The 23,586-nt window shown below is 42.8% G+C and overlaps 1 protein-coding gene and 1 long non-coding RNA gene across 2 annotated transcripts in view; one reads left to right on the forward strand and one right to left on the reverse strand.

Annotated features, from left to right (window-relative positions):
• The window catches only part of LOC128932063 (uncharacterized), a 269,075-nt gene that overhangs the window by 185,215 nt on the left and 60,274 nt on the right, over window positions 1-23,586 (reverse strand). Inside the window, exon 3 of the long non-coding RNA XR_008481382.2 lies at window positions 13,759-13,863. This is a non-coding gene — a long non-coding RNA (uncharacterized LOC128932063). The remainder of the gene's footprint in view (window positions 1-13,758; window positions 13,864-23,586) is intronic.
• Window positions 1,513-4,033, forward strand: MC3R (melanocortin 3 receptor). Its single transcript, XM_008996150.5, has one exon. It carries the CDS (start codon window positions 1,648-1,650, stop codon window positions 2,617-2,619), a length of 972 nt encoding a protein of 323 aa, XP_008994398.2. The 5' UTR covers window positions 1,513-1,647; the 3' UTR covers window positions 2,620-4,033.

The following is a 23,586-nucleotide window of genomic DNA, read 5'->3' on the forward strand; positions in this document are numbered from 1 at the left end:
TGTATTTTTAGTAGAGACGGAGTTTTACCTTGTTAACCAGGATGGTCTCGATCTCTTGACCTCATTATCCATCTGCCTAGGAATATTTCTAAAATGCACACCCCATCTCATTCCTGTGCTATCTACATTTCTTCCACAGCCCCCACTGCCATGAAGGTGCTGTCCAAGGTATTGTTCCCACATCTGGCTGAGGCTGTCCTTCAGGATTCAGGCACTTCTCACCTTTTAAAGAAACATTTACAGCTTTATTTCTCAGATTGTGTCTCCCATTTCCATGCACTGACCAGAGCAGACCACTTTCAGTGCTTCAAAAAGCCCAAGATTCTTTTTCAGTGGAGCTCAGCTGTGACTATGCCCCAGCTCACCTGTCAAAAATCGCAAACACACTTGTCCAGGTCTTACACCTGGGTGATTCTGACTCCAGGGGTCAGGTGGGATTCCCATATCCACAATCTGTGATAAGTCCTATGGCCAGGGTGCTCTCTGCCTCCAGGCTGCAGGCGTGTGATTCCCTCTGCCTGAAGTCCTCTTCTACCCCCTCCAGCTCCAGCCCCCATCCCAAACTAGATATGGCCTCTTCCTCCTTGAAGTCAAAGCATAGGTGCTCCTTCCTCCAGGAATTTTCCTCGACCGTCCAGGATAGGGCTCTTCCTCTTTGCATCACTGGTTTCCTGGATTTTCCTAATTCAAGCATTCATTGATTCTTCTTCTTCCACCCCAAACTCTGAGTTCGGGGAAGCCTGAGACAGTGGGTGCTGTCTTGCTCACCACTGTATTCCCTGCACCTCAGCAGAGACCTGATACATAGTAGGCACTCAATAAATCTTTGCTAAACAGCAACAACAACAGCAAATGAATGAATAAACAAATGAACAGATGAGTGGCTGCCTGTGGCAGTTTCCATGACAAACACAAAAGGCTCAGCCAAGCCAGCAAGCAGACAGCAGTGTGGCCTGCAGAGGGCACCAGTCTACTTCTTAATCTCCGGGCAAAATGCTCAGGGCCAGACACCTGCTGTCAGTCAGAGAGGTGCCCGATGCTCAGTGGTCATTCTGCTGCACTGAAGATTAAGTAGGAGTTGTTTGCCCTTTGCCAATATAAAAAACCTGAGTGTTCTCTCTTCACTTCTAGCAACAGGTTACACATCCCCTGTCTTCCCATGAAAAGAGCTGTAACTGTAGCAACCGGTGGCAGGTTTTCTGTTCCCAGATGGGAAAGTGAGGAGAGACAAAGAGAGGGGTAAGAGGGAGACAGAAAGAAGACAGCTGGTAAGAGACCCTACGATATCTTTTTTCTATGTAAACATGGTAAAAACTGCTCCTCCTGGAAGAGCAAAGTTCTCTGTATGTCTCCAAGCTACTAACTTGCTTGCTACTAACTAGCTACTCTCTCTTGCTCCCTCTCTGTCTTCCCCCCTTCTCTCTCTCTTCTTCTCTGTGTGTACATCCCTGTCTCTTCCCCCTCCCCTCACTATCTCTCTCTCTTCCCTCCCATCCTTTTATTCTAGGGGAGAACAAAATCTAAGTCCAGATCGAACGAGCATCCAAAAGAAGTATCTGGAGGGAGATTTTTTTCTTTCCTGTGAGCAGCAACAGCTTCCTACGGACCCTGCTGGAGCCCCAGCTCGGATTAGCCCTTCAGACAGCAATGAATGCTTCCTGCTGCCTGCTCTCTGCTCAGCCAGCGCTGCTTAATGGCTCAGAGCACCTGCAAGCCCCTTCCTTCAGCAACCAGAGCAGCAGTGCATTCTGCGAGCAGGTCTTTATCAAGCCCGAGGTTTTCCTGACCCTAGGCATCATCAGTCTGCTGGAAAACATCCTGGTTATCCTGGCCGTGGTCAGGAACAGCAACCTGCACTCCCCAATGTACTTCTTCCTCTGCAGCCTGGCTGTGGCCGACATGCTGGTAAGTGTGTCCAATGCCCTGGAGACCATCATGATCGCCATTGTCCACAGCGACTACCTGACCTTGGAGGACCAGTTCATCCAGCACATGGACAACATCTTTGACTCCATGATCTGCATTTCACTGGTGGCCTCCATCTGCAACCTCCTGGCCATCGCCGTTGACAGGTACGTCACCATCTTCTACGCGCTCCGCTACCACAGCATCATGACTGTGAGGAAGGCCCTCACCTTGATCGTGGCCATCTGGGTCTGCTGCGGCATCTGTGGTGTGGTGTTCATCATCTACTCAGAGAGCAAGATGGTCATCGTGTGCCTCATCACCATGTTCTTCGCCATGATGCTCCTCATGGGCACCCTTTACGTGCACATGTTCCTCTTCGCGCGGCTGCACGTCAAGCGTATAGCGGCACTGCCACCTGCCGACGGGGCGGCCCCACAACAGCACTCGTGCATGAAGGGGGCAGTCACCATCACCATCCTCCTGGGCGTGTTCATCTTCTGCTGGGCCCCCTTCTTCCTCCACCTGGTCCTCATCATCACCTGCCCCACCAACCCCTACTGCATCTGCTACACTGCCCACTTCAACACCTACCTGGTTCTGATCATGTGCAACTCCATCATCGACCCGCTCATCTACGCCTTCCGGAGCCTGGAACTGCGCAACACCTTCAAGGAGATTCTCTGTGGCTGCAATGGCATGAACTTGGGATAGGATGCAGGGCCATGGAGATGATCATTAGTAGGGTCACTTTTGACCCTCCATCCAGCCAAGATGTTCAGAAAGAAAAAATATATACTTAGAAGATATAAATATGTGTTGACAGCCACGATTGTACCTGTCTTTTGTTTTTAAGGTTATAAAGGCTTTTAAAGGGGAAAATGGTGAATAACAGGCTCTCTGAAAGGATTCCAAAGTGGGTAAGTCAAAAACTCTGATTTCCCAAATAGTCACTGGGAGAAATCAGTGAAGGTTTCTTTGCATGCTCCTTGCACTCATTCCCAAACACCTAGGGTGTGTGACGCCTGTCTGCTCATCTGCTCCACATCCACGTCTTCACGCTCCAGGCCAGACCAGACTGAAGGATTCTCATGAATCAGACTGGTTCAGATCTCTTGCAAGCAAACCTGTTACAGCTATGACCTCCTGCTGCTGGCTACATGGATACATGGTTTTGCACTTATAACTCCATAGGAGACTGAGTTCTACTCTGTTATTCTATTTACAGTGAGACAACTGTCTCTTTCAGAAAGGAGCAATGCTATGCCACTTTCCCCTTTTCTTACCTACACACCCCTTCATTTGCTCCCACCCCCAAAGGCAGCATGAGGATGCAGCCCACTTCTATTTTTCTGTTGTTGTGTTGGTGTTTGTTATTGCTGTTTTGTTTTTATGGATTAGGTCTAAGACAACCTTCAAAACGCTAACAAAGGAAAGTGCTTTGGACAATCAGAACATACCTGTGTAATTGTATTGATACCTTGTTATTTTAAGGTGTAAATTACTCTTTTTAAAATAACTTCTTTTTTCTATTATTTATTTTCTCCCTTTAAAACAAGAAAGGAGATCGTGTGGGGGGTACATGTGTGTATATATATATATATATAGGTACATATACATCTCACAAGAAATTGCTTTACTGTAGCTTAAGATAGTTTGAGAAACTGTAGAACCACTGTGTGGCTTTCTTGGGAACCCTTGTTTTTGCTTATAATAATTGCATTTCTATCACAGGACTTCTTCAACGCTATCTATGAAAGAGAAAGTCTTTTTGGCTCTTTTCTCCTTTTGCTTGAGTGACCCTGTTATCAGCATCTATACCTTGTCAAGTACAGGAATTCATTCCTGGGAGCACAGGGTGAGATTAGCTGACTAGCACTAAGCACTGTCAGATCCTTTTCTGCCCTAGATAACTTCAGTTTGTGCTTTCTGGCTGTCCTCATAGCTCCCTGTGTCATAAATTCTTATATTAAGCTGTGTCTTGGGGTGCAGTTGTGTGCTTATCTTGTGTTAGAATAGATTAGGGGGTTTTGTACATGAAGCTTTTCTGTTAATGTAAGCAAAATCATTCCTTTCTTGCTTTGATTATGATATTTAGAAAGAATAAAAAGCTTTTGTGGCTTCCCAATGTGTGTTACACTGAAGTTCACCACCTGGAATCATTCTGGTGACTCCTGCTCACGGCCGTCATATGTTACACTGCAATTCAGTGATGACTTGAAGTGGCATGAACAGCCCCATGGATCACACTGCTAGTCTTTTCTAGGGCAGTGCCTTTTAGCCAAACTACAAAACCCTGCCATTTAGTTTCCAAAAATACCAGGTTTATGGCTCCCAGTCCACTGTCATTTCCCATTATATTCACCAAGACAATAAATTACAGGACTTTTCCATGGTCACTGAGTGGGTAAATGTGGAGAATGGGGAATCTAATTATTTGAAAGTGGTATGAGTAATTATAGGGATTATGATGTCTTTTTTCTATGTAAACAAGATAAAAATAAGTTACTTTTTACTCATATATCAGTTTTCACATTATTTCATTTTATCCTATTAGCAAACCTCTAAAATAGGTGAGTCATTTTACAAATGAAGAAATTTAGTCTTGGAGGAGTGACATGTCTGTCCGGGCTGCCTGGCTGGTTAGGGTCATGGTATATTCTGCATCCCAGGGCTCTTGTGCTTTGTTTTCTTCATCGACGCGGATTCCCCCTCTCCTACCTATGTATTTTAGTTTGCAGGGGCGCTTCCAGACTGCAAGGCTCACGAGCATCATCTGGGATCTTGTGCAAGTGCAGAATCTGACTCAGCAGGTCCAAGGTGGGGACTAAAAATCTGCATTTCTAACTCTGACAAGCTCTAGGGGATATGGCTGCTGGTCAGGGGAACCCCCATCTTAAAGAGCAAGGGCAGAGAGGATTTTCAAATGAGCAACATGCTTAGTAAACGTACTCTTCTGCATAGAATGCTGACCCCATGCCAGGGACTATGCTAAGCACTTCACAGGCATTTGCTGCTTGTGATAGCCCTACAGGGTAGATACCATGGTCATCCTGATTTGACAGATGGGGCATGTGATGACACTCAGAGAGGTGAAGGAGCTTGTCTATAGGAACTCAGCCAGTAAGCAGAGATAGGAAGACTTGAACTCAGGCTGGCCAGCCCCCACCCCCAAATCCAACCCAGTGTCCTAGCACCTTTCATGAAGACACAGGGACCTTTGTGCTGGGACCAAATGACTCGGGAGCCATGTGTTGCCATGCATAGAGAATTTGATGCATGTTTCTACCATTCACAGATCCAGATGTTCCTAGCAGAGTTTCCAGAGAGATCTCATAAAAATCAAAAGGCACAATCAATTATTTAATTTTCTATAAATTTTCCAAAGTCCATGAGTGACCCTGGGGAGTGCATCAAAGAGGAAAGTTACAGAGCCATCCGTTTCTCTAGTGAACAACCCTGAACATTGGATGCCACTGTCTCCTCCGTAACCACTTTCTCAGATTCTCAAGTGGGAACTCATTGGACGTTTTAAATAGCAGGAAAGTCATGTTTGAAAATTGTTGGGAGTAAAAGCACACTATGATTTTAATTTATTTGTTAATTCATTTTTCACTTCTCACCCCCATCCCAAGGCAGAATCCCTGCAATGCTTGATTCTCTGAGTCCTAAGAACTCGTTGCCTATTGTCCTTATTTAAGATGAACTGTTGAACTTAATTTTGAAGTCTTTCTATAGGGCTGGGTGCTAAAACATACTCTAGCCTCTCTGGCTGAAAACAACTTTTATCTACCCTCACCGCCACTAAAAATCTATTCTCCACATAGCAGCCAGTGCAATTATTTAAAAATATAAATCAGATTATGTTGCACTTCTGCTCAAAACTCTTCAGTGTACCCCATAACATTTTAAATAAAAGCCCAGTTCCTTACCCAGCCCCACTAACCTCTAGTGATCTGATCTCTTCCGGTAACTCTCCAGCCTCCTCTTAAGCTGTGCCACTTCCCCATCCCCAAACTAGACTCGCATTTGCCATCTGCTCATCTCTGCCCCAGGGCCTTTGCAGCCACTGTATTCCCTGCCTCAGGCCTCTACCCCAGATCTTCCTGGGACAGGCTCCTTCTTATCAGCCTCCAGCCCAGATACTCAGAGATGCCTTCCTTCCCTGACTACTTTCTCTAAAGGAAGACCTCAGTCACTCACACCATCATTGTTTTAGCACAAATCTTATTGCTATTTTTATGTTTTCTTGTTAAATTTATTTGACTGATTCTCATCAAACTCTCTCACCAGAAAGTAGTGCTTAGGAGATGAAAATAGTCAATAAAAATATGTGACTTTACTAACACACTTATATATGATCTCAAGTCTAACCAAAGAGAATACAGCACACCAGAGATTCTCAAATTTTGGTGACTGTCAGCACCATGTGAAGTTTGAGAAAGACATCCTGTTCCCTGAACCTCATGATCCAACAGATCAGAGGTAATCTTCAGATACCTGAAAATTTTTAACTCCACAGGTGATTTTCTGAGTTTGGTATACATGGTGTATGATGTACACCAAACTCAGAAAACCACCAAAACCAACAATGCTGACTATTATCCTTAGAGAATAACAAAAATCAACACCCCAAGAGCTTACATGACTGCCCTATCACCCCTTCCTGTCATCCTTTCATGTCAGAATGTTAGCTATCTTAAATTAATGTTGGATCATTCAAAAACCAATGCAAATCTAGAAACTGGGAGGACACAGATAAAATGCAGAATAAGAGAAACTCACCATTTCATCTCTAGGAGCACTTATTTAGGAGCCAAATCAATAAAAATAGTAACAGAAGACATTATATCATGTTTATTATGTGGCTGATACTGTATTAAGCACTTAGGTATATTAACATATGTAATCCTTATCATGAGGCAGACACTTTTATTTCTTGTCCCATAGATAAGGAATCTATGGATCACAGAGGTTAATTGTCTTGACCCTATACTACCAGCAGGGAAGAGAGAGCTGAGAATGACCACTAACCCTACAGCCTAAAGGACTTATGCATTAAATCTACTTTCTTTTAATCATCAGAGATGTAGATAGAAGCCAACATGCAAGGACACCCTTGCGGTAGTGGCAGCAAGGGAAAAGAGGCTTTGGAGGATGAGTCAGGCAGCGCTGGGTGTGCATCCTTAGGCGAGTCTCTTGACCTCTGGGCATCTCATTGGCTCATCTGCACAGTGGGAGCTCCACCTACTTCCCTGGCAGCAAGTGGTTGTGATGATTCAATGAAGTATAACAACGTCCAAAAACAATTAGTGCATGAACTTCACATCCCCTTTCCTCTTCCCTTGCTGGACGCTAGACATTTCTGAAGTTGCCTGTAGTTTTCCTGCCCCTCATCTCTGAGGTTCCTGAAAACAGCAATTATTAACAAGGGGATGAAGAGGAGAAGGTGAAAGTTTAGCCTAATGTTTCTACAAGTGTAAAGTGAATTCCACTGGAGGCATACAAGATGGCTTGTGACGGTACACATATCAACACATGCCAACTTTTTATTTTAACAGAGTAACTTTCCAAGTAAACAGCAATTTGAATATTTTAAAGTGTATATAATATGTATGTCTGAATGTATATTATATTGTTCATAAAAGTCATAATTTTTAAAACAGTATTGCTAAACATAAGATTTGAGTAGTACCTACAAAGAAAGAAGTGAGTTGCCTATGATAAAATTATTAAATAAAGCCAGACACAGTGGCTCACATCTGTAATCCCAGCACCTTGTGGGGGCTGAGGTGGGTGCATTACTTGAGGCCAGGAGTTTGAAACCAGCCTAGCCAACATGGTGAAATCCTGTCTCTACTAAAAAATACAAAAATTAGCTGGGCATGGTGGAGTATGCCTGTAATCTTAGCTACTCAGAAGGCTGAGGCATGAGAATCACTTGAACCCAGAAAGCAGACTTTGCAATGAGCCAAGATCATGCCACTGCACTCCAGCCTGGGCAGCAGAGCCAGACTGTTTCAAAAAAGATTGTTAATTAACGGAACATAGGCATTTTAAAATTCAGAAAAGGAATCTTTGGATAATTGAAGTTTGAGAAAACCTACACTCAAAAGTGAAACGATTAGAGGAAAGGGGGAGAAAGGCCCAGAAATGAGGCAGGAAACGACGTCAAGAATGCCACTGCGACTGGAGCAAGAGAGAAGCTGCCATCCATGTGATGGGTCAATAGAGAAGGGCAGAGTGAGTCAGGATTCTCAAGAGGTTTGGCTGCGCAATTGGCACATATTCTCTGACCCCTTGGCACTCTCTGGAGAGAGTGCCGTAAATGTTTTCACTGCATTTCACCTGGGTTTCTCAGCCTCAGCATCACTGACGTTTGGAATCAGATCAGTCTCTGTTGTAGGAGGCCATCCTGGACACTGTAGGATATTTAGCAGCATCTCTGGCCTCTTCCCATGAGATGCCAGTAACTCCCCAAATCATGGCACATGACAACAATGTCTCCAGACACTGCCAAATGTTCTCAAGGGGTTGAAATTGCCTGCATTTCCCTCATTTTGTTCCTCTCCACCTTATTTCTTTGATTGTGATGCCACAATGGGACTGAACCACGTGGGGGCCTGGTTTTATGTAGGCTGCCAAGGTAATGTATGTGAACATCCAACCACCATGCCTGGAAAACTGCTCAGAAAAAGGTGCTATTGTACTAGGTTACATAATCCACTAATTCAAGAGCACAAAGAGAGTGTGTTAAGCCTTATGTGCCACATTAACATAAACCACCTTAAACCAAGCTTTCTTAGATGAGAAAAATGGCTTCAGCAATGCTCCCAGGCCCCAGAGACTCCCCATCAGAGAACTTACCATGCTGTTTCATTTTTCTGCTGACTGCTCCTTTCTACCAGGTTGTGAGTTAATCAAAACTTGAAAGCCATATTAGGAGGGCATTGATAAATTCAACTAATGGCTGAGTGAGATTTGTGGCTCATTCCTGCAATCCCAGCAGTTTGGGAGGTCAAGATAGGAAGACTGCTTGGGGCCGGGAGCTCCAGACTAGCCTGGGCAACATAGCAAGATCCTGTCTCTAAAAAAAAATTAAAAATTAGCCAGCCATGGTGGCATGCACCTGTAGTCCCAGCTACTCGGGAGGCTGAGGTAGGAGGATTGCTTGACAAGCCCAGGAGTTGGGGGCTGCAGTGAGCCATGATTGCATCACTGCACTCTAGTCTGGGCAACAGAATGCAACTCTGTCTCAAAAAAAAAAAAAATCAACAAATATAAGCATGGACCTCTGACCCAGAAGTTTGCAACTAATAGCACAGAGGTGAAAAGAAAATCTTAAAACCCTAAAGCTCCCTTCTGATTTTGTTTTTCAGCCTCTGAGGTCAGGTAGACTCATGTTCAAATCCTGCATCTTTTATTTGCTGTATAATGATCACTGAGGTTCAGCCTCCTCATCTGTAAAATGGGATAATAATGCACTTTAAAAGCTGTTTTAAAAAGAAAAGTATAAACAATGTGAAGGACTCCACATGGTAGCTGAAATAAGAGGTGCACAATAAATGCTCTCTGTATCCAGCATAGTTTATAAGCAGACCCTGGACAGAACCTCCTTGGTGGTCAGGATTTCTCTGGAAGAAATTTCAGCCCCAGTTTCAATATTCGCCAAGGACAAACGCAAGGTATGTCACTCTTAGACTAAGAAGTGATGCAAAGTAAGCTTTCATGAGCCAAGTGGGAATCCAGAAGCTGCTAAATTGAAATTTTATTTTATAATTAAATTATTCATTATTTGGCATTTTAGGGGCTTTGGCAGGAGGATTCTTAGCATTATATATTCTATTCATTTGTGAAAATTCATTAAGCTTTTGTTTCTGAAAACTTTGTAAGTACTTACAAAATGTTCTTACAGATGCTCCATTTTGCTATCTTGTTAGTTAGGCCACAATAAAACCAAGTCTACACCCCCAGAGCTCTCCCCTTAAGTGAAGAATTTGGATAGTGATGTGAGCTGCTCAAATCAGAGACACATATTTCCCATGAAATACCCCAATAATCAGTTCATTTCTCTAAACAATCTATAGACATAGGCCTGAGCACCAAAATAGATACATGGACAATCCTGCCAGTGTGTCTGTTTGTTTTTAATTAGGGGGAAAAATCCTTTCTAATGTTTTTCTCATTGCTTCTGTCATGTGTGCTGGATTTTGAAGAGGCTGGCACATCCCACTCAGCATCAGAAAGAACACAGACCAAAGTCACAGGTGGTCCTCAGGGTAACTGCCAGAGAGAGGCTGTGAAGGATTCTGTTTATCAGGAAATAAGAAGCTGTTTCCTCACCCTGAAAAGATGGGGTGCTGAACAGAGAAAACTGAGCTGAAATTCAGGACAGCCTGGGACCCGGCATGGCTGAAGGCTCATATGACATGAGCAGTATATTGTCATCTTGTAAGTTCAGTCATACCATCACGCAACTAGCAGAGCTGGATTCTGAAATCGATGTGTGATTTTCAACCCTTGTCCTTGTCTATTGTGGTAACAGGTCACAGCTGCCACAGTAGTGTGCTTCAGGTGACACAAACTCCACCTCAACACCAGCCCCAAGGCAAGTGCCTGGCCCACACCTGACCAACTGGCACCCTCTACCTCTTGGCCACAGCAGCCAGATCCATAACCTAAGGCAGTCCGGGGAGACTCAGTAATGTCCCCTTGAAATCCTAAGACAGAGAGAGGTCCTCCTTCCCCAGGCCTTTGATTACCAAGCTACCTGAGGCTTAAGGGCTGAGGGACCAGTCTGTGAGGGGAGGAACCCAATGTTGAAGAAAGCAGGCAAAAGAAAGAGAAGAGATCTTTGATCCTAGCATTTGAGCACCATGATCCAGCTATGCCTGAAGCTAGTCCAGAATGTAGTTATTGAGCTATTTGATGTTTTTAACCAACAGTATTCTGACACACAAAGAGGCCAATGTATTGATTCTTCAGAGGCCAGTGTCAGGCTTAAGGGGGACAAATAGAAACCAGGTCAGGGAAAGGGGAGAATAGAGGGACTTTGAGTGAGAAGAATGGCTCCAAGCTCAGTGGAGCCATTGATTTGCATAGTGAGTTTACACATTTGCAAAAAGAATTAGCTAAAAACCACATAAACACAAGCAAACCCCTAGAGTAGATGATTCAAAGTAACTTCTGATCTGCCATCCTATGATACTAAGAACAAACAGGCAGAACTTCACTGAAACCTCTCCAATGAAGGTACATAAAGGAAGGTAGAAAACTGGACAACAGAGCCAGTATTTCTTGTATGTGTAGCCGCTGGCCTCCTTTTTGATGACCCTCCATGATTTCTGGATGGAACTGCATCACAGAACTTCTCATGTGCTAGGGTAATTATAAAATATACTAACATTAAGACAATCTGGGTCTTCTTGGCAGCCAAATGCCTAGGGAAAGACAGGTAAAAAGCATCTGAGATGCTCAGTAGAAGCTGCATCTCCAGGGCTTGTGGATTTGAGAGCTCAGAGTCTTTGCGGAAGGAGGCAGAGGTGGTGATTCAGAACTGCATGGAGGAAAGTGGAGAGAAGAAATGAGGAGGACCCAGAAGTCTCGTGGTGACATCTCCTAAGCTGTCTGCTATTTGGGATGCAAAGAAACCTCTTCTCTCTTCAGAAAACCTTCAGTAAAATGCGTGAGTCACTAGTGCTTGGAGCAATGGATTTAGTCTTTGGGAGAGAAACAACAAGATGAATTCAACCTCAAGATTGGCTGACATCACAAACTACCAAAGAAGCAGAAGACATTCAATATTTTTATCTGTCTCCTCTTCCCTCCCATCTTCCCATGATGCCTCCACATTGAGAGGGCCATGAGAAGGCAAACTCTACCTCATTTCTCTCCAAGTTCACCCCAGTGCCTGGCCTACAACCTGGTTCATAGCAGACAGAAAATGTCTGATGACTGAGCAAATGAACAAATTGGAGCAATTTAGGATTTCTGAGTTAATTCATTCAAAAAGATCAACAGTGTAACACAGAGCAACCATGAATTTTAGAAGCCAGCAAGACCTGAATCCCATCTAAAATCATACTTCTCATTGCCTCTCACCAGTATGGGATCATTTATTTCTGTTTCCTCCCCAAGAAAAATGGGAATAATGCTAACATCTAGGTCAAGGATTGTTGAGCTATTTCAACAAAATAATATACACAAGGCTTCTAAGCACAGTGCCTAGCATCCATTAGTATTCATACTATTGCTAATATTACCAAGAAGGAATATTAGTGGGACACCATAGTACATTCTGGGCACAACCCACAGGGCTTCTTAAATAGAAATGTGCACCCAAATCCCCTGGGAATCTTTTTGAAATGCAGATTCTGATCCACAGGCCTGGGGTGGGCCCTGGCACTCTGCATTTCTAGCAGACATCATTGATGCCAATGCTGCTGTTCTGAGGCCCATGCTTGGTGTGGTGAGGCCTCCCACAACCAAGACAGCAGAACAGAGGACAAGCCAACCCACAGCTGGAAGTCACAGCTAACGTGGCTCTTTCCCAAAGCCATTGTATCCACTCAATTCTGTACGACCAAAGGAAACGCCTTGGGAAATCAAAAGGGATCATAATTAAATGAAATTTTCTTGAGTTTTTCTTCATATGGGATTAGTTTCCATCTCCCCTCTGTCATCCTCCTTTGGCAGCCTTTCTCTGTGGCACCCATTTGTTTGGGATGAAATGATGCAAATAGGTGAGTTATCAACATTCTAGACATGGGCATGAATCACCGGCAAACAGTCCACCCTCTGAGTCACTTGTGTCTGAGATGATTCCATCAATACAAAATCCCACCAGAAAACTACAAAAAGAGGGAAAATGAGCTATCAAGCAAGCAAGGCATGGAGCAACGGGAAGAGAGGATGGCTAGTGAGGGTGAGTCAAGATGCCCAGAACTATTTGCACTGGCTCTAGATAAACTAGCACCATTGAAAGAAATGGTTCTCAAATTTGGAGGCAACTGTAAAACTTTAAATATAGTGATTCTGGGTCCTGTCCTTCAGAGAATTTGATTTAATTGGTGGGAGGTGCAGACCAAATGGAGGGATTTTTTTTTTTAAAGCTCCAATGTGACACTCTGGAGAACGCGCATCAGTCAACTGAGGATGAGAATGCTGTCAGTGCTGGGCATTGTTCATCCCACTAAGTTAAGGGTTTCCCTTCTGTAAAATGGGAAGAATAACTTGCTTCAGGACCATGGTGAGCACCACGGATAAAAAGCGCCAACAGTCTCCCTGGCAAACGTTCATCATTCTTATGTATTTTCCTGCCAGGATAAGACCTTATCTTTTTGAACATATATCTCAACTATAATTTCAAGCCAATTTAGCAAGTATGTCTTCTCTATAATTTCAAGCCAATTTAGCAAGTATATCTCATCTATAATTGCAAGCCAATTTAGCAATCACCCACTTTGCAACTGCTTGTTTTCAGAAGACATTAGACTTCAACTATCCTACTTGACACATAAAACCTGTATCTTCTTTCCGAGCTCACCCTTTTCTTCTCCTCCAAGTCTGAATTTCCTTCTCTTCCGTCAACACAAGCTGAGCATTCAACATGGATCAGGTGCTTGGGATGCAGCAGAGAATAAGACAGCTCGGTCCTCACAAAGTTTACGGGGCAGGTAAAACGACACCCCTTGTATAAGCATAGTTTGGATTCCTCTTCAAAGCGAAAGTTTGCAGGGAAAGGGAACAGCACTCCAGACAGATTGATCTCTTCCTGTGTCTCTATAACCCAATCATTTGGCCTTTCTGTGCCTCAGTTCCCTCACCTGTAACATAAATGGCTCTTGTACTTACCAGCCGACACTGGGTGGGTAAGCAGATTCTGAAGGTGATAAGAACACCTTATCAAGCAGGTTTTTATGTGGCCCAAGACTTCTCTCCCAATCTGTGATCACTTTCCTGATGGAGAAGAAAAAAAGGAAGCAAAGATTTAGTGTGAAGGCAAAAAAATTGTTTTCTGTGTTCTAAAGCTCAGCCAGAAACACTTGAGCAGGTAAGAACTTCCTCCACAACACTGAAGAACAAGAAACAACATGTCACTTTCACTCTCTTAAATCAAATTCTGATGACTTCTCTTTATTCCAGACACAAACAGAGTCAAGACTCCTTTCATTGCAAGCAACAAAATCTCATCTCAAACTTGAGCCAAAAACAATGTGGAGAGAGGGTACTTATTCAGGCCCTGTTATGTCTACATAGTGAAATGATGTCATCAGAAATTGTTACTTCTGTGTCCCCCAAGAATATTCCCCTCTTTTGCTTCTCTCTAACAGGTTATTTTCACCATCAACTCACCAACTCCAGGAGAAAAACTAGCTACTCTTTCCCGATAGTCTCCCTGTTCATGTCCCTCCACCTCAAAAAAACAATATAAACTTCAGGCCAGCTAGCTCAGATCTATGCCAGTCTGAACTAACCACTATGGCCAGAATCTTCACTCAGGCCAGGATAAAACCCCCACCTTGGAGTTGGTGATGGGGCAATCGCCACACCCAATCCACATGGACCAGCAGAGATGGAGAGGAAGTCTCACAAAAGAGAACTGGGTGCTGATTCAAAAGAAAAAAAGCCAGCAAAACCAGTCACTGTCCACTTTTCTCTCTTATTCTACTTTCTTGTTCCCCAATGCTTTGGCCCTTTTATAGGCTTTATTTACACAATCCACTCATTCTGGCAGTCTGCAGGAGTTCTTTTTCTTCCTTAAAATACAACTGGTAATTTCTAGATAGCAATTTAGTACAACTATTTTAAAATACTAAACCACCTTCTAAAAATTATATGCAAAACCACAGATACACATGATAGGAAAAATGCTTAGTTTTGTATTGGGTAGTCCTACAAGTTTGGTTTTTAGTTCTTTTTTTCTAACATTTAAGGACTTGCATAAGCTAGCCTGTTAAGTGGTTTGTTTCTCATATCTAGTCTTGCCCTTGGTTTCATAATACCACTAGAGAGAAGCTTTGATTTTTTGGGGGCCACAGTACTGCTCAGAACTAATCAAGTGGATGTGTGTTATGAACAAGAAAAATATAAGTAAATAGTATCTTAACTCTTAAAGCAGTAATATCAAGTAAAAATGGGTGAACTATTTCCTCAAATTTCACTTCACTTTTAATTATCCTTTTCCACTCCAACTTACACACGTACAGCTAGATTATTATTAAAAATAAAAAGGTGTGCATGCAAATTTTCTTTTATTTATTTATTTGTTTTTGAGATGGAGTCTCACTCCGCCACTCAGGCTGGAGTGCAATGGCATTATCTCTGCTCACTGCAACCTCTGCCTCCCAGGTTCAAGCGATTCTCCTGCCTCAGCCTCCCTACTAGGGATTTCAGGTGCCTGCTACTACATCCAGCTAATGATTTTATTTTTAGTAGAGATGGGGTTTAATCATGTTGGCCAGGCTCGTTTCAAACTCCTGACCTCAAGTGATCCTCCCACCTCAGCTTCCCAAAGTGCTGAGATTACAGGCGTGAGCCACCACATCTGGCCTATGCAAATTTTCTAGTAGGAATTTTTGAAAGAACCAAAAGTGAAAAGCCAAAATGTCCGTTCACTGGTGAAGGGATAAACAAAATGTGGCACATCCGTATGATGAAATAATATTCAGCTACAAAAGGACTGGACAGCATTTGCAACAAGATTGACCCCCAGAAACATTCTGCTAAGTGAAAGAAGACAGAGATGCAAAAGACTGGATTCTATATGAAATATCTAGAAAAGGCAGATTCATAGAGGGTAGACTCATGGTTTTCTGGGCCTGGGGGAGGGAGCAGGGATTAACTATAAAGAGGTCTGGGGGGGGTCTTACTGGGGTGGCCGAAATGTCCTGATACTGGAATGTAGTGATGGCGTCACAACTCAGTAAGAAACTAAAACATAATTGACTGTTTACTTAACATGAGGAAATTCTATAGTAATAAACTATACCTCAACAAAGTTGTTCTAAAAGTTAAAAGCTGTAAAAGAAATAGACAAATGAAATGAGACAATATGCATGTTGCTCCATTGCAATGGTCAGCGACCCGCCTACCCGTATTTGCAGGATATCCAGACCATCCCCCTGAAGACACTCCAACACCTTATACTTTTACTAGAATCAGAGAGAGAAGGTTCCGTTCTGCTCATATCTACCTCCAAGAACAAATTAGGTCCCAGCTCTTTGAGACCAGGGACAACCACAGGGAGAATCCCACTATCCCAAAATTATACCCCACTCCAAAGTGGCCCAGACTCCTGGTACATCATGGCCAGGCCCCTTACTTACTGAAGCTGCAAGCTTCCAGGGCACAGACCTTCCACAGCTTGGCCTCTTTTTGGCAACCTAAAACCACCACTGGAACCTACTCCCAGTTCCATGCCAGACTCAACCCCCACAGGATATTTCATTCATCTCCTACTTACATCACCAGATAAAATAGAGGATGCCCAGTTAAATCTGATTGCAGATAAACAAACTATTATTTCACATAGTTTAAGTGTATTCCAAATATTGCACAGAAAATACACTAAAAACCTATGTGTCATTCATTTGGCAGCACTACAAAGCAACTCAATGAGGTGATTCAAATGAGATATATTTTTGTTTGCTAAATTGAGCAACTCTATCCCCACAGCTATTTTCTGTTATTCCTTGGGACTTTTCTTTTCCCTGTACCTAAGTCTTAGGGGGAACTCCATCCTCCAAAACACAGTAAGTCTTTCTAACTTAAAATCTCAGGGAGGCCCTGGCTGGCTGGTTTACTCCCCTCACTGTGCTGCTTTCACACTTCCCAGGAGCAGCCTGGGCAGTTTCCACATGGAGCAACAGACATTCTGGGTTCATAGGACCGGAGCACAGAGGGCTTGTTTAAGAACAGGGGTGACATGGCTGGAGAGTCAGACAGTCATGGATGAAGGAGGACCTTATGTGACATCCTGAGGGCTCTGGATGGATGGATTTCTCTAAGTGATGGAATGCCAAAAATGAAATCTGGGTCATGAAGTAATACAATGTGTTGGATGTGTAGGAATGATGACTTGGGTGATAGAATAGAGCAGTTAGGAGGCAGTGGTAACAGACCAGATGAGAGATGGCCAGCTCTGTGATTATTAACAGCATTACTCATTTCCACGTGTCATAATCTCGAAAGCCTTCTATACTTGTATCTCATTTTCCTGTTGGAATAGTTAAAGGCATTGTTGAACATAATCAGAGCTTCCTGAATTGAACTGTTCTGTGGAGAGCTATGTGCCATCATTTTCCGTCTGTTTCTGTTTATTATAAAGATCTCTCAAAATAATCATGGAATTTGCTAGATTTTACTATAATTGGCTATAAAATGACAAAAAAAAAATCACTGCATTCAAAAAAAAATCCCAGGGAGAAGCAACAGTGTTGTCAACCTTTTGCCTTCCAGAAGCCCCCATAGCCTGTTATGTTAACTGGTCCTCTCACCCACAAGCTCTGTATTTCAAAAGTAAGAACAGCCTTGCTAAGCTTGTTTAGTCCTAAAACACTTTCCTTTCCCTTTCTGCTGATCAAGGGAGCCTCCTTACATCAATCAAACTTGTGTACCTAAGAGGAACCTAGAGCATCTCTCTGGTAGCCTCTTTTGCTGAAAATATATATACATCTTTTTAATGCATGCTCTATCTTTGCTCAAGAAGTACCTGTTAGTGTTAATGTTTACAATTTCTCAAGCAATCACATTGTGCTGGGCTCTTTGCAGGTGTTATTTCTAATCTCAACAATAACCTTGCAAAGAGAGTATAACATTCCCATCTTACAAAGGAGAAAGCCCAGGCTCAGAAAGTCATGTCACTCCTGCAGCCCTTGATTTAGCACTGTATTAAAGCTCCCACAACAGTTAGGAAGATATGATTCTGACACTATTCTAGTCTCTGAGGTGAGGGACTGTGGCAAGCAGTCATGACTATAACAATAAAGAGAATTAATACCCGCTGGGAGGCCACCGTGCACCAGGCACCATTCCAAGTGCTTTAAGTTGACCAACTTATTTAATTTCATGTTTATTTAAATCCTCTTCATGCCTCAGGTGCCAGACACTGTGCTAAACTTTCTGCAGAGATCTGAATTTGTGCCATTTGAGTTCATCATGTCATTCTCTCTTTTCATTTTATCTAATCTTAAAAAAAAACAAAAACAGAAATTCTCCTCATTTTGTTGGTGCTGATACAGAGGCTCAGAGACACAGGTAACTTAGCTAGGGTCACACAGCTAGAAAGCAGCAAAGCCAAGATGCACACCCAGGTCTGAGCTAAAAGCCTGAGCTGTTTCCGATTCAAGGAGTAAAACAGGGGTGGGGGGAATATCATCCTCATTTCACCATAAAAATACATTGTCAAAGGACTTGAAAGTACACACCATCTAATAAAGGAAACACTAGTGTGTGTTTAGAAAAGAAAATAACCAAACCTCAAAGTCTAAAATGTTTGTCTCATATCCAAGAGCAATTTTGATAAAATGAACATACCCTTTTAATGGATAAATTCAAACTTCTGAAAAGAAAAAGACCAAAATCTGTCTAGTTTTACCTTCCTATGACTGGATGTTCAGTACAAACACACAAAAAGATTAAATTAACTTGGACGGAAAATGACTGTTGCCTGGAAAAAAAAAACTTAGTAATTATACATTCTTCAAAATGAAAGGTCAGACTGTCCTGCCCCATTGAAATTGTCACACAAGCCATTAGCCATTTAAGCCAATGAAGTTCTGTCTTCGATGTTTTGATCGATTTCAAAAGCTGTTCTGAGTTCCCAGTGCCTGGCTCTTCTCGGTTCTGAACACTGTGTGCAGGGAAAAAGCCACACTAGAAGAGCAAACCACTGCATTGGGTGAACACTTTATGAGCAGAGATGCCAAATCTGAGACACACTGTCCCTTGTCATTTGGAGTCTGCAGCTTCGCCTCCTTCTCAAGTTCCCAAAGACACCTGCCTAAAGGAAGGCATGCTGACCAGAAAGAGTTAACACTACTCTTGGGATCTTGCAGTCTTGCACAGGAGTCATTTGGGGGGAATCTCTGAGCTTTTCTTTAGCAAATTCTCGTTTTTGTGCTCTATGTTACCCTTACCAAGATTCTGCATCCCTCAGAGGCAAGGATTTCTCTTCTGGGATTTACTCACAAACAAAACGGGCTGAGACAGGGGATGCAGAGATGAGAGAACATAAGATACAGCACTAGGACCAAGAGGCTGGATTCTACCTCTGGGTCTGGCAGTAACAAAATATGTGATCTTAGGTGGGTGGTTGACCTTCATGAGGTCTCCATTTCCCTAGGTTGAACTTCATCTGCTTTTTAATTTTTTTTTTCAGACAGAGTCACTCCATCACCCAGGCTGGAGTGCACTGGCACAATCTCGACTCACCTAGGTGACGTGATCCTCTTGCCTCAGCCTCCCAAGTACCCAAGTAGTTGAGACCACAGACATGCACCACCACACCAAGCTAATATTTTGTGATTTTGTGGAGACAGGGTTTCACCATGTTGCCCATGCTTATCTCAAACTCTTGGGCTCAAGCGATCTGCCTGTCTTGGTCTCTCAAAATGCTGGGATTACAGGTGTGAGCCACTGTGCCAGGCTCATCTTCAGCTTTTAAGCTGAATTCTGGGGTGCTCCAGGGAACAAAGTGAGGTCATCTGAACCCCCATCCTTAGACTACTTCTGCATCTTACCTGCTGGGTTGAAAAAATATCTAATACCTATATAGGTGTCAGGTACTAATCTAAAGCCAGAAAGGATTCAAAAAATCAAGACTAGAAGCTGAGGAAAGGACAAGCCATGATTTATAATAGCAGAAGGTTTAGCAACCTCTTCACCTGCAATGAGCTAGAAGATAGAGAGTATGATCAAGGGCCACCTGATGTCTAGCTTCACTGCAGGTGAGTAGCATGTGCCACATGGCATGCACCCAGGGTGGGCCGTAGAGTGGCTGCAGAAAAACTCCTCTGGGCTCTGGTAGTCCAAGCTCAAAATAAAAAAAAAATAAAAGAAAAACATTACTCTTGTGAGGTGAGGAGCAGGAATCTTTCCAGAGAGGAGAACATTCAGCCTGGAGACCTGCAGCAAGACTTCAGGGCAGAGCGAAGAGTCCTAGAAGGTTTGGAGGCCTGAATCTGTCCTTGATCATTGCACCCAAAGAAAAGATTTCCATGATGTCTCCACCTCCCAAGAGCATAAGAGACTGTGTAATGGCAGAGGGTTTAACCAATGTTGGGTGAGCCAGCACCACTTTTACTGGATTCTGCTCTTTCCCAAGAAGACTGAAAAAAACAAGTACCAGGCATCAGCTACAATCACAAATGTAGCTGTGGATTCCGCCTGGGGGAAGGGGAATAGCTCAGAGGCCCTCTAGAGATACCATGCTGGTGACTTAAGAAGCCAAGTCTCCACAGGGTGTCAAAACAGCAAAGTATATGTGAAATTGAAGTTGAAACAAGAAGAAAAACCATGGATGAAAGGGAAACATTCCAAGAAAATTCTGTCCAGTATGTTCCTTCTCAGAACCCATTTATACCTTACATAACTGGAAAGATTCACCATGAACAGTTCATTATATTCTACTTTAGAAAAACAGACATATGCAAAGATGATGGTTTGACAGACTGATGATAGGAAACAGGTGAGCCTTTTCACACACGTGGCATCCACCTACAGCAAAATCCAAACTAAGGTGATCCACGATGAATGTAGTAATGTTGGAAACATTTTGGTTTAATCTCCAAACTTACTTCTCCAAGAACTAAAACCCCATCAGTGGGATTCACTTAGAACAAGTTTGAAACGCACTTTAGACTTTGGTAATCAAAAGGGAAATTGTACAAGGAGAAAGTCATCTCAGTGTGATAGAGACAAATAATTCTGCTGTCGCTCATCCAATAAATGTAATTATCCAAAACTCTGAATGTAATGATAGTGTGAAAGCCTTAGGTCAAAAGTCAAACCTCATCATATGCTTTAGAATTCATCATGGAGACAAGAACTATGAAAGTAATGAATAAGAGAAAAAAGATTAATGAGAGCACGACTATTACTCAAGAAAGAAAACTTTACCAGAGCAAGAAGCCCTACAAATGCAGGCAAAGTGGGGAAGCCTACAGCCAGGAATCATATCTCATTAAGCAACGCAAAACTCAATCACGTGGGAAACCTTTTTTTCCCAAAAATAACACACACTTCATTGTACATCAGAAAATTCATACTACAATAAATCCTTATGGGTGCAACCAACATGGAGAGATCTTTGATTCCTCACTACACACCACTATGGATTTCATACAGAAAAGAAATGCCATGAATGCATTGAATACAGGGAATCCTGCTTTGGTAACACACATCTCACTGCACATTAGGGGTGGGTGGGTGGTTATTATATGCAACTGAGTCAGGACCCTAGCAGGAAACAGATGGGTCTTTTAAATGAAGCTAATTTCAAATGGAATTTACTCACAAAGGTATTTTCAAAGTGTAGGTGTAGGTGAAAGAAGTTAGCCACCTTGGGTCCCTGGGGAACCTCCAACCTGCCCAACAAGTGCTTACACTTGTGCAGATGTTTTGTGCAGATAAGGGAACTTGCACAGGGGGGCTTGCCTAAACATACCCAGAGCAGACTAAGGACCTGCATGTGTGCGCACTAGGGGAATGGGGTAATGCCACCAAAAATTTGCACCTTATACAAATAGAGAACCCAGCCCCAACAGTATAGATATAGATACGTGTGTGTGTGTGTGTGTGTGTGTGTGTGTGTGTGTGTGTGTCCTTGTATTCAACTGTGAGGGGGCCACCAGCAACCTGCTTTCCAGGGCCTCTCTCTTAGCTGACAGCTTTCCTTTCAGTTAATAAATTGTACTCCACTCACTCTTTGATGCCCCCATGCCTAATTCTTCCCGGTTGTGAGACCATAACCTGGACTTAGCTGAGCTAAGGAGCAAAAAGTCCTGCATAATAGGGGAACCACAAGAGACACGGCAGTAACTCAAGGCACTGAGCCCAAAGAGACAAGGAATAAATAGATAAAGTTGAAAGGAGAGAAATGTTAGAGAAGGCTGATTCCAAAAGAGCTGTGGGAACACAAGAAGGGCAGTCAGAGGAATTCATTGTCCAACCTCACTCACTCATCCCTCTCCCTCTCATCTCCACTCATGCCCCATGGGCTGAGACCTATCAGAAACCAGAGGGCAACATGCTTGGAGGGGTCAAGTTCTCCTTCCAGGCATTGTCTTCGCAACTCTGTCCTCTATCCTGGGCTCTGCACCTAGTATAACAATTAAATGTATTTACTTTGTTACAAGTAAAACTGTTTACTTCCAGGTCTTTTTTTTTTAAATCAGCAATTAGGGTTACTAAGAGTTAAAGTTTTAACTAATATATAAAGAAAACAATTCTTTATAAAGTGGACAAAAAGGTAGGATACGTTTACAACAAGATAGGTTATAAAAAAGATATAAAGATGTGGTTTTTATTGAAGCCAGAGTTGAAGGGAGCATGTGATGTGGTCAGTCTTCTGGGGCAGTGAGCAGGTGCAGAGTGGGGAAGATGGGTTTGGCAAACAAACAGAAGATGCCCAGTCCAGTGACCAGGAGCCCTTTGAGTAGTGACCTGGTCACCTTGTTCCCCAGTGACCCTCAGGGCATGTTTCAAAGCCTGGACCAGAATAGTCACTCGACAAAAACTGTTGAATGAAGAAGGCAACTCATAACAAGCACGGGCAGGCTGCCATTCAACAGGAGAAAACTCGCAACTCTTTTGTTTTCTTCAAGGGCCTTGGAGAGCACAGGAACAATATGCTGTTATAACCCACATTACATAGCCACCAAACAATTACATAACAACAAAAACTGTAATGCAGCAAGAGCTGATAATCTTAAACAGAAGAGAGAAAAATAAAAGGGAACCTATGGGCACTGCAGTGGAAGCTTGTAATGTATGTTCCATCAAATCCCTGCAATTCTGACCAGTAGGTGTTTCCTCGCCTTCATTAAGCAAGAACACTCAGGCACTGAGGGCTTTGTAAGTGTCCTACAGTCACACAGTAAATTGAAATTAGGATTTGAATTCAGAACTAACTGCATTTTCAATCTGGGTGTTTTCCCATGTTTTGGGACATGGGGAAAACTCTGATCTGGTTGAAAAGACTAAGACAAATACAGCTGAGAATAACTTGATAGTTTGATGAAAATGCCACCACTCTGATGATGCATCACAATAGCCATTAACATATTTTCGTTTATAAGCACTGACAAAAACAGCTATTAGGTGCCAAATTCATGGCTCCAGACCCCATAAACCAGTTAATGATTTACCTACTAACCCCCTTGGTGTTCCTTAACATTTGAAATGAAATGGGCAAAGTGTTTTTATGTACTATAAAAGAAAATGGCAGCTTACTAAGTGCAATGAAAGGCCATTTATATAACACAGTTCTATTTATAATTATTGGCATTTGTGCTTCTACTGCTTAACACATTGAATTCCTCTTAAGAGAAAGCTAAAAAAACAAAAATCACCTTAAAAACCAAACTACATTTTCAAATAGCCTGGCTGAATTTCTTAGTAGAACTACTTTTCCTAGAAATCTCAGAGGTGATTTTGAACTATAAAGAAATTCCTTCTCTT

Source organism: Callithrix jacchus, chromosome 5 (genome assembly GCF_049354715.1).
Source record: "Callithrix jacchus isolate 240 chromosome 5, calJac240_pri, whole genome shotgun sequence".
Classification (NCBI taxonomy): Eukaryota; Metazoa; Chordata; class Mammalia; order Primates; family Cebidae; genus Callithrix; species Callithrix jacchus.

Coding starts and splice junctions, on each gene's coding strand:
- MC3R (XM_008996150.5), top strand. CDS start 1,648: ATGAATGCTTCCTGCTGCCTGCTCTCTGCTCAGCCAGCGCTGCTTAAT.